At 36.1% G+C, this 16,707-nt stretch overlaps 2 protein-coding genes across 1 annotated transcript in view; one reads left to right on the top strand and one right to left on the bottom strand.

The window, feature by feature from the left end:
• Nucleotides 1-16,707, bottom strand: part of Erich1 (glutamate-rich 1) — a gene marked incomplete at its 5' end in the record, with an annotated part of 52,793,804 nt that overhangs the window by 42,595,794 nt on the left and 10,181,303 nt on the right.
• Nucleotides 1-16,707, top strand: part of Glra3 (glycine receptor, alpha 3) — a 648,639-nt gene that overhangs the window by 88,792 nt on the left and 543,140 nt on the right. The window contains exon 4 of the mRNA NM_053724.5: nucleotides 1,754-1,977. Within this exon, the coding sequence (NP_446176.4) occupies nucleotides 1,754-1,977 (224 nt within the window). The remainder of the gene's footprint in view (nucleotides 1-1,753; nucleotides 1,978-16,707) is intronic.

The following is a 16,707-nucleotide window of genomic DNA, read 5'->3' as shown; positions in this document are numbered from 1 at the left end:
GAGACTAACTAACTTATTAGTATTAGCACCAAATCCTGACCAGAAGGACATATGTATTTTCAGTATTCAAAGCAAAGGCTGGATGTAATTTGCCTAAAAGACAATGTCCGAGAGATTGGAAGACCCTTTTATAGCTTGCTTATTAGATATTAAAGAAATAAGAAAATGGGCAGGCTTTTGTATTCTCTGAATATTGCCAACATTTTCTGGATAACTGAAACTTTCTTCAAACATACTAAAATCACATTTAATCAGGTCTATAGATTTAACCTTTGCAAAAATGTAAGGAGAAAACTAATAATGAAAAAGTTCACAAGATGTGGCCTTGTCCTGTATACCTATAATTTTTTTCACATGGGAATTGGAGATACAAGGATTAGCAGCTCAAGATTATCCTGAACTACATAGTAAGTGGGAGGCCAACCTGAGACTCTGGCTTAAAAAGACAAAAAAAACAAAGAAAATGTTGAATTATATTTTATATACTTTGTATACACAACCCCCACCACACACACAGGCACACATGCATGCAACTATGCACGCCCACACTAAGCTAAACTTATGTTGAAAACATTGACTCTTCCTTAAAATAATCTTTAAAATGTATAGTTGGAAAATGTCACTGTCATAATGAAGTAATTTCTAGGATTAGCCATTATTATTCTTTTAGTACTCACAGATCATCTTTGTTTTTTTTCCTCAATAAAGTATCTTAGAGGACTTGTCATATTTTAAAAGAGTTTAATATTAAACAATATTAAATAGTAAATAGGTATATAATGCCATATATGGGTGCACACATATTTAATTCCAGGACTTGTGATACAGAGACAGAATCTTTATGAGTTCTGAACCACCTTGGTCTACATAATGTGTTTGAGGCCTACTTACCAAGATGGCATAGTGAGACTTTATCTTAAAAAGCAAAATTAAAATTGTGTACTAAATTATAGAAAAACATATTCATGGCTATTTTCTCTTTTATTATTGGATATATTTCTTTATTTACAATTCAAATGTTATTCCCTTTCCCACTTTCCTGTCCACAAGTCCCCTTTCCCCTCCCCTCCCTCATAAGGGTGCACCCCATCCATCCCGCCTTACCACCATCACCCTGGACATTCTCCTACACTGGGGGGGGTGTCCAGCCTTGGCAGGACCAGGGGCTTCTCCTTCCACTGGTGCCCAACAAGGCCATCCTCTGCTACATATGCAGTTGAAACCATGGATCAGTCCATGTATAGTCTTTGGGTAATGCTTTAGTCCCTGGAAGCTCTGGTTGGTTGGCATTGTTGATCATGGCTATTTTCTAGCATAGAAAGCTTTCAAAAATTACTTTTAACCCTGTCAGACATGATTCTAAAAATAAGTGTAATGGAGAAAACATTTGGCTTCAAATGTGTAACTACTATTTAATATTTTACTATGACAAACCAGGAAAGTAACATTTGACAAGAAGAAAAAGATGTGATAAAAGGTCCTTTTATATGTTCTTTTTTTGGAAAGCTTGTGGGCATAAAAGACACAGTTGAAACAACAAAGCATTCCTGCATCTGTAGTTTTTCCATCATTTACATGTTCCATAGTGCTCCATATTGTAAGTGGTCAAGCTATAGTGACATTATACTTCTTAAAACTTATTTATCTCTCCCTCCCTCCCTTCCTCCCTTCCTCCCTCCCTCCCTTCCTCCCTCTCTCCTTCTTTCCCTTTCTCCCTCTCTTTCCCCTCCCTCTGTCTCTCTCTCTCACTCAGGATTACAGAGTAAACATTTTCCTTCGTCAGAAGTGGAATGATCCTCGCCTTGCATACAGTGAATACCCTGATGATTCATTAGACCTCGACCCATCCATGTTGGACTCCATATGGAAACCTGACTTGTTCTTTGCTAATGAGAAGGGGGCTAACTTCCACGAAGTCACCACCGATAACAAGCTGCTAAGAATTTTCAAAAATGGAAATGTTCTTTATTCAATAAGGTAAGCACAGACTTAAATGGTCAATTTTAGTAACATAAGGTATTGTAGGTTTGGCTTTTCTTTGCTTTCTTTATAGCTATGTAGTTTTGAAATTTTGGGGGTAACTTATCATTGTTTGCCTTGAGTTGTGGTAGTATATGATATTCCAAATTTATCTAATCAACAGCAGTCTTAATCAACAGTGACGATGGGAATTCCAAAAGTCCATCTTAACATGTCAGTAATGATTGCTAAAACAAGCAAGTTGGCGGCATTCACGATGGCAATTGAAAGACATCTGGGAAGCATATCGAGGCTCTAAAATTTATTCAACTTTCGTATGTCAGTAGATATCAAATAGGTACAGGTTGAGCAAAAAGGGAAAAGTGGTATTTACAGGAATATACTTAACAGCTTCACATTTAAAATGACTTCTAAAACATATGAGTTATTGTTTCAAAAGTGTTCTACATTTATTTTCTTGGCTGTGATAAACAAAATGTCAGGGGCAGTATTCATGCCATCTTTCTCATGAGAAAAATGCTATGCTGAAACTAGCGTGCTTGTTGTTGAAATAGTTGTATTAACAGGAGCGTGTTTTCAGATATAAGGAAAATTAGACATGTTTAGGCTTTAAGAATAAAATTAACTCTCATTCTCAGTTTGTTCTTGTTAATTATTTTTTCATAAAGAATAGAAGTCTTGGATCTTCATCTTATCTTTATAATGTTAAAGGTGTTTCAATTTTTACCAAGTTGTAGAATAAATACAGAAAATGAATTTAATCTTATGCCATAGTTATTTTAAAAACTTTTCTGCCAAGGGGTTTTCCAAAAGTGTTTTGTTCTATATTTACTTCTCATAACTATATCCTATTGTACTCTGATGGCTATTCATATTTTCCTATTTCATGTGCCTGTTGTTTCTTTTAATACATTATTTTAAAGTGCCTACTATCAACTGGCAATTTCTACAGATTTCTAAATACCTGTGAGTCTTCTGAATTTCTCTGAGTCTCATGATGTAAATAAAGTGCTGATTGTTCTCTAATTAAGACTTTTCCTATATAGAAGAATAGCTACATGGTGAGCCCTTCCTGGACAAAAGAGTTCTAAAATATATTAGAAATTTGTCAAAATAAATAATCAGAAAAGCAAGAATTTAAGCACTGTGAAATTGTGTCAGAAAAATATTTTCCTATTTTACTAAATACAAATGAAAGCACTGGACACAACGCATATAATAAAGTAAAAAACACATTCGAGATGGATGAAGCAGATAAGCTCACCATGAACTCTGAAGTCTAAGGACCGTGCAACATTTACAATTCCTGATTTTTTTTATTTTTAAAGTTATATATCCCAGACTTAGAACTGAAGAAACTATCAACACAGAAGCACCAATAGGTGCTGACAAAATAAAAAGCTTATTTTCTCTAGCTAGTGTAGCTAGGAAAACAACACTCTAGCAAGAGAAAAAACTTAACCCCTTTCAGCAGTCCAGCCATACAGTGAACAAAAATGAGAACAACAAAATGTGACACTGCTTCAGGCCATCTTGAAACCAACAGGCTCAGGAGGTGAACCTAGGCTTCCAATCTTGAAGGGTTACAATGAATTATCTTATTTTGTAAGTAGAGTCAGGGTCAGAAAGAAAAAAAAAGAGTTAGGTCAACATTTAATGGCCCAGATTGTGATCACCATCCCAGACTAAAGCATTTTCAAAGATTCCAATATAGAGCTACCTTCCTCCATCTAAAACCAATCCTTCCTCTGTGCTTATGTAGTATCAGATGAATTTAACTGAAACTCAAGATGAGTGGGCACACCACTATTTGGTAATAAGGCCACTCTATCCATGGTGTCAGTGGGGGTAACTAAGACTATTCACTCACAGGTCAATATCATATTGGCTAGAAAAAGCTTGACTTCTACTTCTATTGGAAGTAATCAAATAGCAACCTTCCCTTTTGTTCTGATATGGTAGTGTTAATAGATCTATGCCTATACTTTAGTCAAAATTCAAGTATTATATAAAATACCAGAAAAGTCACATAGAGGAAGAAAAGGAAAATTAATGTCAAGCATTAATATGGCATGGACATTAAATATTAAATGAGCTTTAACCATGGTAAAAATTTCTCAATAAGCAAATTATGTGCTTGACTTAAATAAAAAATGTAAAGGGTCAACAAAAAAGTATAACATCGAAAAATAGTATCCTTCAAAAAGTAAAGTGAAAGGGAAGTTTGCATTGATGAAAGAAGCTGTAGGAATTTATTTGAAGTAAATTTATTCTTAGAGTCTAGTAAAAAAGTTTTCTATCAGAAATAAATAGTAAAAGAAGGAACAAGGTTTAAATATATCTTTTATTTGGCTAATGAAATTGTTGTCTCAGATGCTTAATGCTGAATAAGCTCTTCCTTTCTAGTTCTTTCTGAACTATGACTGGCTGGTTCAAATCAGTTGTGCTGGCCCAAACCACTCTCCAAGCTGACTGATTCAAACTGGCTTCTCTTAGTTTCTGATTGAATTGCTCTGCTTGGCATCAAACCAACTCTTTAGATATGTTCTAATTTTCTGACTCCTACTCATTCTCTGACTCACTGTGTCTTCACCTGTGTCTAGCTTGTTCTCTCTGGACCTGTATCTGTAAAACTACCTAGTAAAAACTGCCTCAAACTCCAGGAACTGAACTGCCAAAAACTACACTACACTGTACTCCCTCTCAAAGCACTGATGCAACTGAACTAACTGATTAGAGCTCAGAGATCGGCATGCTTCTATCTCCAGAGTGCTGGGATTAAAGGCATGAACCATCACACATGGAACTAAACTTTTCTTTCCCTAAAACTTGATCTATACCAGTTTGACCTACTTGCCTCTGTCTCCTGGGATTAAACACATGTCTGTATTCCAGGCAGACCACATAGATCTAAGAAGGTCTTTAGATATGATCCCTTTCTAGAGCTGTCAATTGCTGCATTAAAATTCCTCTACAAAAATGGAATTTAAAAATACAAACTAAACAGAAAAATAAAAAAAATAAAAAAGCAAATACATAGTTTTCTTCCTTCTTATTCTGAGTTTATTAAATTATATCAACAACGAACTAAAGTTATAACTGATGCAGAAAGATAATATAAATAACAAATGAGATATGTACAGAAAATACACTTTAACATGTCAATGGCGAGTCTCAACATATATCAGGTTCTTGTTTTTGTAACGAACAGAAATTAGTAATGCTGATGATATTTAGTGTTAATTCAGTGGATATATGTTGGTAAAATGATTTGTTTAGATGTGATGTGATTCATATGTACCTTAATTTTGTAATTTTATTTCTAAGACTCCAAATTACTTACATAGTTTGTATGCATTAAATTTGCACACAAAGGTACCTCTTGTGGCAACAACAACAAAGTATTATCAATAAGGACATGAGTAAATAGTCAGAGATATAGCTCAGTAGTTAAGAGAGTTTGCTGCTCCTCCAAATGACCTTGATTTGATTCCCAACACCAACATGGTGGCTCACAGTCATCTGCAACTTCAATTCCAGTAGGTCCAACAACTTCATCTAGCTTTCATGAGCACTAGACCAGGAAAACATTTTATACTTATATTAATTTAAAATAATTATATATGTGTAAGTATTGTTACATACATATAATATATATACTTTCAGGGCATGGAGTAGACCCTTTTGAAAAAGTTATACATTTAAAAGAGAGCAAACTGAAAATACATAAATATATATGGGAGACTTTAGATGAAGGAAAAGGATATAAATTATGTAATTACGTAGATGTATATATATCAGTAATATATGTAATATTTACATTTATATTTATGTATTTATGTATGTATCAATATATTAGTGCTGGGAGGTAAACAGACTGGTCCAGGGCTTACTAGTCAGTCAGCCTAGCCTACTTAATGAGTTGTAGGCCAAAAGAAGATGAAGGAAGAAAAGGAAGGATAAAGTAAAGGAGAATGTTATCTGAGGCCTTAGGAAAACAAACAACTAGTACTTTACCCTCCACAAAACTAAACTCACAATTACTTATATACTCACATGCACACATATATGCAAAAATGCAAAAGTTAAATAATTAAAAACAAATTAGTGAGAGTTATGATTGTGATTTTGCTTATTCTAGTGGCATTTAACCATTGTAAGATTATTATACAATAGACTAATCACTTGTTTAAGATAAATATGGGCTTACCAGTCCACAGCACTGCCAGTTGTGTTGAAGCACAGTTACATGTATTACACATACTAGATTTCAATTAGATATGCCATATATTAATAGGCTTATTGAAATGCATTCTATAGTATTTACACAATGATCTATCCAGAGTGCCTTTCTTAAAATTTAACCCCATGTTAAATAATGTGTGACTATGTGTAGATCTCTTTGTAAGGACTTTGGAAGGAAACACATAATTGAGTAAAATAATCAGCTATAAAAATGAGTGGTAGAATTTAATAAAGAACTATCAATCTTACCCTAAGTAACTTTATGTTATTTGAATTTTAAACACTGAGCTATGGATTACTCAAAAAACAAATTCATATAGTATGTGACAGATTCCATTAATTTACTCCTGTCATACCTGAATTCTCTGGATTGTAGACTCATGGTGATTTTCAATAAATCCATCATAGGTTATACATTTAACAAGTTTAATTCCTTCCAACTAGTTTAAAACTCTTATTTGCTAATACGGTTTCATCGGACAGTGCTTGCAAAAACCAGAATGTCAAAAATGTACCTTTGTCAATTAACATTTTCCTGATAAAAGTGTTAACTCGTCTATATAACACTTTTGTGATAAAGGTTAAATTTTAAAAAAAGTAAAAGATGAAGAAGCACCAGAGCTGGGGATATGGTTCAATAGGGAAAGATGCTTGATGCCAACCCTAGGAGTCTGAGTTTAAACCCCAATGTAGAAAAAGATAACGGACTACTGCATGCAAGCTTTCCTTCACACATGTGCTATGGGCTGTCCATTTGCATGTGTGTATATGCACATGCACAAATTAATTAATTAATTAACTGAAATTACACACACACACACACACACACACACACACACACATACCTCACTGGGTGCAATGGAAACATCATTCTTTGCAAATTTAAAATGTGCAGATTATTTCATTTAACAGAACTGAAATATGGCATGTGTGTAGGAATCTGTGTGTGTGTGTGTGCATGTGTGTATCTTTGTGTGTGCATCTGAGTATTAAATATATCCACTATGATTATGTGTACTTATTTACATATGAATTTTATGGAAGTTAGTGTGCCTCTGTGTGTGTGCATCTGAGTGTGAAATATATACACTATGGTTATATGTGTTTGTTTACATGTAAATTTTATTGGAGTTGGAAAATGTCAACATAAAGAACTATGTGTGGGAGCTAGCAAGATAGCTCAGTGTGTTGAGGCACATTCTACAATGCCTGAAGACATGAATTTGGTTCATGACTCAATACTAAGAGAAAAGGACCAACTGTCTTCTTCTTGTAGTCTGGCTTTCACATGTGCACATGATATGCATGGGACCCTCCTCCCATAAATACGTTGAAAGTTAACAATGTGATTTAAAAAGTAAAAGCTAAGCTCTCACATCACATTCCCACATCAATAAACTGGAGCATGTTTTGTCAGGAAGAACCTTTTGGTAACCATATAATACCTTGAAAGCTTAAAATCATAAGGTCTTTCCATTCTGAAGATTTATCCAATAAAACAGATGTATTTATTAAGAAGATTACATGATTTTTAGACCGAAACAATTTCTCCAGTTGAAATTCATCATGCTAAAAGTATCAACATTTATTTAAAAGAGAACTTCAGTATAATTATCAAGACATTGTTATTGTATCCGCTGTAAATGTTGGAATGTTTTGTTTGAAAATAGAGGAAGATGCTGAATGTATCTCTTGTGTAAATGGTATTTCTTATAGATAGGCTGTATTTCTTCTAACATTTAGAGAAAAGTTTATGGAATGATTCAGAAATGCATCTTTTATCTTTCAGTTTGAATTTAGATAAAACAGAAGTCCTTTTGGTTAACAGCCTTTCCTGTATCCTGGATCAAATGATCAAATGAAAAATAATTTTTGGAGTTGATTTTGGATATCTTACAGGACTTTGAAATCTTCAAATCATCAGTTTCTTTGTTAATAAAAAATAAGTACAAGAAAACAAATCTTGTTCAGTTTTCAAATGGAGCATCTGTGGTGTTTCATGTGAGATCTGGCTTCACCAATTGTTTAACGAAGGCAGAAGGTTCTGGAAACTTCAACCAAGTGAACTTGAGCAATCATCCGTATTCCCTGTTAAGTCTCACTGAAGCCATTCATTGAGCTGAATAAAACAGAGCAATGGCACTGGGACACAGGAAGCCTAAATGAACAGACATTAAATCAACAACAGACAAGTGCTGAGAGCAGTGTCTAAGAAGCTGGGAAATGAGTGTGAAAACTTAGACAGAAACAGCAGAACATGAGACAAAGTGGGAGAACAACAGAAGGCATGAAATAATTAACATCTAACTTAAAGGAATTATAGGCAAAACAGACTTTAGAAAATGCAGGATAGCAAAGAACAAAAATGAAAAAAGAAGAGAAGGCAAGAAGTATGGACGTAGACTTTTAGGAACATCAGTGAATCTCCCCATCCTGATTTCCTCACCCAGGCTCTACAATCAATGATGATTTTCTTCCCATTAACCATGTATAAAATGATACTTTCAAAAATAAAATAATAGAGGCATTGATACTTTGTAATAGCAAGCAGTGAGGAAAAATATGTAAAATAAAGGAAACTTCCAAGTAAGTAGAATCAAAGTGTCACACACACACACACACACACACACACACACACACACACACACGGAGAAAGAGATAGAGAGAGAGAGAGAGAAAGAGAGAGAGACCACATATAGAAACACATACACACATAAAAAAGATGCACACCACACACCATGCTCACAAACATACACACTCATACCAAAGTTACACACATACACATATCTATTCACATACATACACACTATATCCATACATCCATACACATACAACATACATTTATACACACCAAATCCACAGACACATACACATACCACACATGCAAACATACTCACACATACCAAAGATACATGCATTTATACACATACACACATCACATATACACATGCCATACATACATATACATACACACATTCATGCACGCACACACACACATACACACACACACATGCAAAAACACAAACCAAACACGTAAATACGCATCACACACATGTACCACATACATAAACTCACACATGTTTACATACCACGTACACTCACATATCTTTGCATACCACACACACACATATGCACACGACCACATACACAAACACACACACACACACACAAGCAGACAACTGACAGAGGATGTAGAACCTGGGTATCAGTACAGAAATCTAAATCTGAGTTGAAAGGCAGAGCAGACAAAAAGGAAGAATTTTCATTGAAATGGCACAGACAGATACCCTGCCGTCCACTAAAAACATTTTAGTAGCAGGGAGACAGAGTAACAGCAGTAAGAATATAAATCTATGAAGATGGTTAATGTAAGACATTTATTAATATCAAGAAAAAATGAAAACACTATGCAAGAACAGTAATTATGCAATTTACCAACCTTAACACAACATTAATTACAGACTCCTAACATAATTGTGGGATATTTGTCTATCGACAAGTAAGTCTGTAGATTGGTGGTTAGTTAAGTATGCATAGATTATAAGATTTTAAAAAAGACTTGTATATCCTTTGTAAGACATTAAACAATTTCAACTATTAATTTTATAATAACATATTATATATTAATATAAATAATATAGAAATGGCTGAAAAAAGTCTAACATTGAAGAAATAGAACTGAGAAAGGAATGGGTGGAAAAATGATGTGCATTTAAAAAATATATTTTTAAATGTATTATATATATAAATGCATATAAATATATATATATATATATGCATCACATTGTGCCAGTGGCCTGCAAAAGTAGAAGAATGTGTCAGATGTCTAGAGTTATGAATAGCTACAAGGTACCATGTAGATTCTGGAATCAAACACAGAGACTTTGAAAGAGTAGCAAGTGGTTTTAATCACTGACCTAACTCTTCAGCCTTAGTGGGACTATAGTTTTTGTTTTTTGTTTTATTTTATGATTATATATGTGGATTAAACTAAAAAACATTTAAGTAAATTGCTTTTTGGATGAAGGGTTTGAAGTCAGACATTTGCCTCAAGATTAAGTCTCAAATTTTATTTTTATCCTGCTATTAAAATCAACCTTTCCCTGTTTTATGGTTGCTGAAAACACAAAATTCCTGAGTCGGAAATAATGAGATTTATTATTACAGGAAAGCAAGCAGCAAGAATACTTATCGCATCTCCCCAAATCTCCCTGGACCAATGCAATGTCTTTAGATGAATAAAAATGTACAGCCAGTTGTAGGTGACTCTGGAAGACAGAGCTTGGAGAACACACTATTTTTAGAGCAAACTTCAAACAAGCCTTCCCTTTTTCCAAGTGAACAATATAATTCCATGTCACAATGTTTGCAGAGTGTTTAATCCTTAGACACGATACAGGTAAAACGCTGGCAGGGCTCGTAATCTTAGTATGCTCAGCAAGAGAAATGGAGAGAACAAGAGGCCCAGTAAGACTGAATACACTTTCTAGCCCTCGTTTTTATTGTTATGATTACTAGCTGTGGTTTAAGATAAGGCTCTTCTCTGTTTAAAAAAAAAACCCCATTTCTCTTCTGTATATGAAAACAATAATATTAACTAAATCAGGCTAAAAATAATGAATGTGAAATGCTTAGCAGGGTGTTAGGTATATAATAGGCACTAGAGAGTTTACTTTTATCACTCCAAAACATAAAACGTGATGAAGAAACATAAGTAAGGTCTTTGACCAAGTTCACCAATCAATACTGAACACTTTCAGAAGGTCCTACGTAAAACTAAGTCTTGCAATATATAATCAGGAGTGACGATATCCTCCTCAGAAATTAGAGAAGCACATCAGAGCTAGGTAAAAATTAAGTATTGTCTACTGTAATAGCATACAAACTACATTGTGTCTGATACTGCAGAAGCTTCCCTTTAAAATCGAATGACAAAAACATTTAATTCAAAAGTATTACTCTCAAATCAGTGATTATGGTTTCAATTTTTATTTGAGCTATGTAAAATTTGCAAAAAGAAATATCAGGTCTTACAATACAAGGCTATATTCAAAAAGACTGAAAAGTCTTGATGAAAAGGATGATTTTTTTTTTAGACAGATACCATGTACCAAAGTTAAATTAAGATCAGGTATACTGTCTAAACAGTCCCACAACCCCTAAGGAAATAGAAGCAATCATTAAAAATGTCCCAACCACTGTGGTTAGGACAAAACGGCAACCAACAGATTGGGAAAAGATCTTTACCAATCCTACAACAGATAGAGGCCTTATATCCAAAATATACAAAGAACTCAAGAAGTTAGACCGCAGGGAAACAAATAACCCTATTAAAAAAATGGGGTTCAGAGCTAAACAAAGAATTCACAGCTGAGGAATGCTGAATGGCTGAGAAACACCTAAAGAAATGTTCAACATCTTTAGTCATAAGGGAAATGCAAATCAAAACAACCCTGAGATTTCACCTCACACCAGTGAGAATGGCTAAGATCAAAAACTCAGGGGACAGCAGATGCTGGCGAGGTTGTGGAGAAAGGGGAACACTCCTCCATTGTTGGTGGGATTGCAGACTGGTAAAACTATTCTGGAAATCAGTCTGGAGGATCCTCAGAAAATTGGACATTGAACTGCCTGAAGACGCCCCAACATATAAAAAAGACACGTGCTCCACTATGTTCATTGCAGCCTTATTTATAATAGCCAGAAGCTGGAAAGAACCCAGATGCCCTTCAACAGAGGAATGGATACAGAAAATGTGGTACATCTACACAATGGAATATTACTCAGCTATCAAAAACAACGGCTTTATGAAATTCGTAGGCAAATGGTTGGAACTGGAAAATATCATCCTGAGTGAGCTAACCCAATCACAGAAAGACATACATGGTATGCACTCATTGATAAGTGGCTATTAGCCCAAATGCTTGAACTACCCTAGATGCCTAGAACAAATGAAACTCAAGACGGATGATCAAAATGTGAATGCTTCACTCCTTCTTTAAAAGGGGAACAAGAATACCCTTGGCAGGGAAGAGAGAGGCAAAGATTAAAACAGAGACAGAAGGAACACCCATTCAGAGCCTGCCCCACATGTGGCCCATACATATACAGCCACCCAATTAGACAAGATGGATGAAGCAAAGAAGTGCAGACACAGGAGCCGGATGTAGATCGCTCCTGAGAGACACAGCCAGAATACAGCAAATACAGAGGCGAATGCCAGCAGCAAACCACTGAACTGAGAATAGGACCCCTGTTGAAGGAATCAGAGAAAGAACTGGAAGAGCTTGAAGGGGCTTGAGACCCCATATGTACAACAATGCCAAGCAACCAGAGCTTCCAGGGACTAAGACACTACCTAAAGACTATACATGGACTGACCCTGGACTCTGACCTCATAGGTAGCAATGAATATCCTAGTAAGAGCACCAGTGGAAGGGGAAGCCCTGGGTCCTGCTAAGACTGAACCCCCAGTGAACTAGACTGGGGGGGGAGGGCGGCAATGGGGGGAGGGTTGGGAGGGGAACACCCATAAGGAAGGGGAGGGGGGAGGGGGGAGGGGGGAGGGGGATGTTTGCCCGGATACCGGGAAAGGGAATAACACTCGAAATGTATATAAGAAATACTCAAGTTAATAAAAAATAAATAAAATGTAAAAAAAAAGTCCCAACCAAAAACCAAATAAAACAAAACAAAACACAAAAAGAAAAAAAAAGAAAGAAAAAACATGCACAAATGGGTTTAGTGCAGAATTCTGTACCAGAACTTTAAAGAAGAGTTAATACCAATACTCCACAAACTCTTCAAACTCTTCCACAAAAGAGAAACAGAAGGAACAATATGTTCTATGAAGCCACAGTTACTCTATACCTAAACCACACAAAAACCCAGCAAAGAAAGAGAACATACGACCAATTTCTCTTATGAATATTGATGCAAAGTTCCTCAATGAAATTCTTTCAAAATGAATACAAGAACACATCAAAACCACCATTTCCCATGATTCATGGCAGCGATGCAGGATTGGTTCAATATACAAAAATTACAAAAATGCAGTAACATAATCCACTATGTAAACAGATTCGAAGAAAAAAATACATGATCATCTCATTAGATGTTGAAAAAGCTTTGGACAAAATACAACACCTCTTTATGTTAAAAGTTTTGGAGAGGTCAGGAATTCAAGGCACATACATGATAAAAGCAATATACAGAAAACTGACAGCCAACATCAAATTAAATGGAAACTTGAAGAAAACCCACTAAAATCAGGGTCAAGCTAAGGGTGCTCACTTTCTCCTTATTTATTCAATGTAATACAAGCAATTCTAATTCTAGAGAACAATTAGACAAAAGGAGGTCAAAGTAATACAAATTGGAAAGAAAGAAGTCAAGATATCACCATTTGTCAATTATATGATAGTATGCATAGGCAACCAAAAATTCTACCAGAGAAACCTAAAACTGAAAAACAACTTCAACAATGTAGCTTGATATAATTTTAACTCAAAGAAATCAGTAGCTTTCCTCTATACAATAGATAAATGGGCTGAGAAAGAAATTAGGTAAACAACACCATTCAGAATAGTCACAAATAATGTAAAATATGTTGGTGTAATTCTAACCATGCAAGTGAAAGATCTGTTTGACAAAAACTTCGAAACCCTGAAGAAAGAAGTCGAAAAAGACCTCAGAAGATAGAAAGATTTCCCCTGCTCATGGATCAGTAGAATTAACTTTGAAAAAATGGTCATTTTAACAAAACAATCTACAGATTCAATGCAATTCCCTCAAAATTCCAAAACAATTCTTCACAGACATGGAGAGCAATTCTTTGCTTCATATGGAATGATAAAAGACCTTGGGTAGTGGAAATAATTCTCAATAGTAAAAGAACCTCTGGGGGATTTCACCATCCGTGACTTCAACCTATACTACTGAGAAGCAATAGTGAAGAAAGGGGAAAAAAAGAAAGAAAGAAAGAAAACCATGATATTGGTTCAGACACAGACAGGTAAATCAATGAAATAGAATTGAAGACCTAGAAATAAAACCACACACCTATGGACACTTGATCTTTGACAAGCAAAAATCATACAGTAGGAAAAAAGACAACATCTTCAACAAATGGTGCTGCTTCAACTGGCAGTGCACATGCAAACGAATGAAAATTCATCCATTTTTAATTCCTTGCACAAAGCTCAAATCTAAGTGGATCAAGAACCTCCACATAAAACCAGATACACTGAATCTAACAGAAGAGAAAGTAAGAAAACCTTGAACACATCAGCACAAGGGAAATTTTCCTGAACAGAACACCAATGGCTCAGGATCTAAGATTAACAATTTACAAATGGGATTTCTGAAACTGAAACTTTTCCATAAGGCAAGGACACTGTAAATAGGCCAAAATGGCAACCAACAGATTGGGAAAAAGTCTTTACTAACCCTACATACAATACAGGGCTAGTATCTAAAATATACAAAGAAGTTAGACTCTAGAAAACTAGATAACACAATTTAAAAATGGGGTACAGAAGAAACAGAGAATTCTCACAGAGGAATCTCGAATGGCAGAGAAGCACTTAAAGAAATGTTCAACATCCTTAGTCATCAGGGAAATTCAAATCAAAACTACCCTCAGATTCTACCTTACACTAACCAGAATGGTTAAGATAAAAAACTCAGGCAACATCAGATGCTGGTGAGCATGAAGACAAAGTATGGAGCAGAGACTGAAGAAAAGGCTATTCAGAGACGGACTCACCTGGGGATCCATCTCACACACACATATATATATTGCAAAAACAGACAGTATTGAGGATTCCAAGAAGTGCATGCTGTCAGGGGCCTGATATTGCTGCCTCCTAAGAGGCTCTGCTAGAGCCTGACAAATACAGAGGCAGATGCTGGCAGCCAACCTTTGGACTGAGAATGGTTTCCACAAAGGAGGAGTTATAAAAAGGACTGAAATAGCTGAAGGGATTTGAAACCCCATAAGAAGAACAAAAATATCAATCAGACCCCCTAGAGCTCCCAGGGACTAAATGACCATTCCAAGAGTACGCCGAGATGGACCTATGGCTCCATCTGTAGCTAAGGATGGCCTTGCTGGGCATCAATGGGAGGAGAGGCCCTTGGTCCTGTTAAGACTTGATGCCCCAGTGTAAGGAAATGGCAGGGCGAGGAGGTAGAAGGGAGTGGGTGGGTGGTTGAGAGAGCACCCTCACAGAAGCAGGGGGAGGAAGGATGGGATAGCAGGTTTTTGAGGGGAAACCAACCGGGAAAGGGGATAAGATTTAAAATGTAAATAAAAAATATCCAATAAAATTTAAAAAAAAACTTTAAAAAGAAAGAAAAAGAGGAACATTCCGCCATTGCTGGTGGGATTGTAAGCTGGTATAATCACTTTGGAAATCTATCTGGTACTTCCTCAGAAAATTGGAAATAGTTCTAACTAACGACACCGTTATACCATTCTTGGGCATATATTGAAAATATGCTACACTGTATTGCAAGGACACGTGCTCCATTATGTTCATAGCTATAATAGCCAGAAGCTGGAGACAATCCAGATGTTCCTCAATAGAAGATACAGAACATGCAGTGCAATTACCCAATGGAATACTGCTCAGCTATTAAAAACTAGGGCATCACAAATTTTGGGGCAAGTGGATAGAACTAGAAAATATCATCCTGAGTGAGGTAACCCAGACCCAAAAGGCCATGTATGGTATGTATTCAATGATTAGTGGATATTAGCCAAAAAGTTCAGAATACCCATGAAACAACTCACAGACCATATGAAGCTTAACAAGAAGGAAGGTCCAAGTGTGGTTGCTTCAATCCCAGTTAGAATGGGGGACAAAATAATCATAATCATGGGAGGTAGAGAGAAGAAGGGTGGAAGAGAGGGAGAAAGGGAGGGAGGGAGGGAGGAAGGGAGGGAGAGAGGGAGGGAGGTACTTGAGTGGGATAGGGAAGAGGAGGATAAAGAGACAGGATTAGGTATGGGGAAAAACAGGAGAGAAGCCCAGAAGGCTAGGAGAATGAATAGAAATAAATAGCACGGAGGGATGGGGAACTCGAGGAACCACTAGAAAGTCTAGAATGCCAGAGATGGGGAAGGCTCCCAGGACCCAATAGCAATGACATTAGCTGAAATGCCCAACAGTGGTGAGATAAAACCTGAAGAGACCACCTCCAATAGATAGACATGGCCCCCAGTTGAGGGATGGGCCCATCCACCCATCTCAAAATTTTTAACCCAAATTTGTTCCTGTCTAAAGAAAATACTGGGACAAAAAATGGAGCAGAGACTGAAGGAAAGGCCATCCAGAGACCTTCCTACCTTGGGATTCATCCCAGGTACAGACACCAAACCTGGACGCTATTCCTGATATCAAGATGTGCTTGTAGGCAAGATATTGGCATGGCTGTCCTCTGAGAGTCTCTGCCAGCACCTGACTGAAACAGATGCAG

Source organism: Rattus norvegicus, chromosome 16 (assembly GCF_021556685.1).
Source record: "Rattus norvegicus strain SHRSP/BbbUtx chromosome 16, alternate assembly SHRSP_T2T, whole genome shotgun sequence".
NCBI classification, from domain to species: domain Eukaryota; kingdom Metazoa; phylum Chordata; class Mammalia; order Rodentia; family Muridae; genus Rattus; species Rattus norvegicus.
Note: the sequence above shows the minus strand (reverse complement) of the source record. Positions and strands in the feature narration are given on the sequence as shown.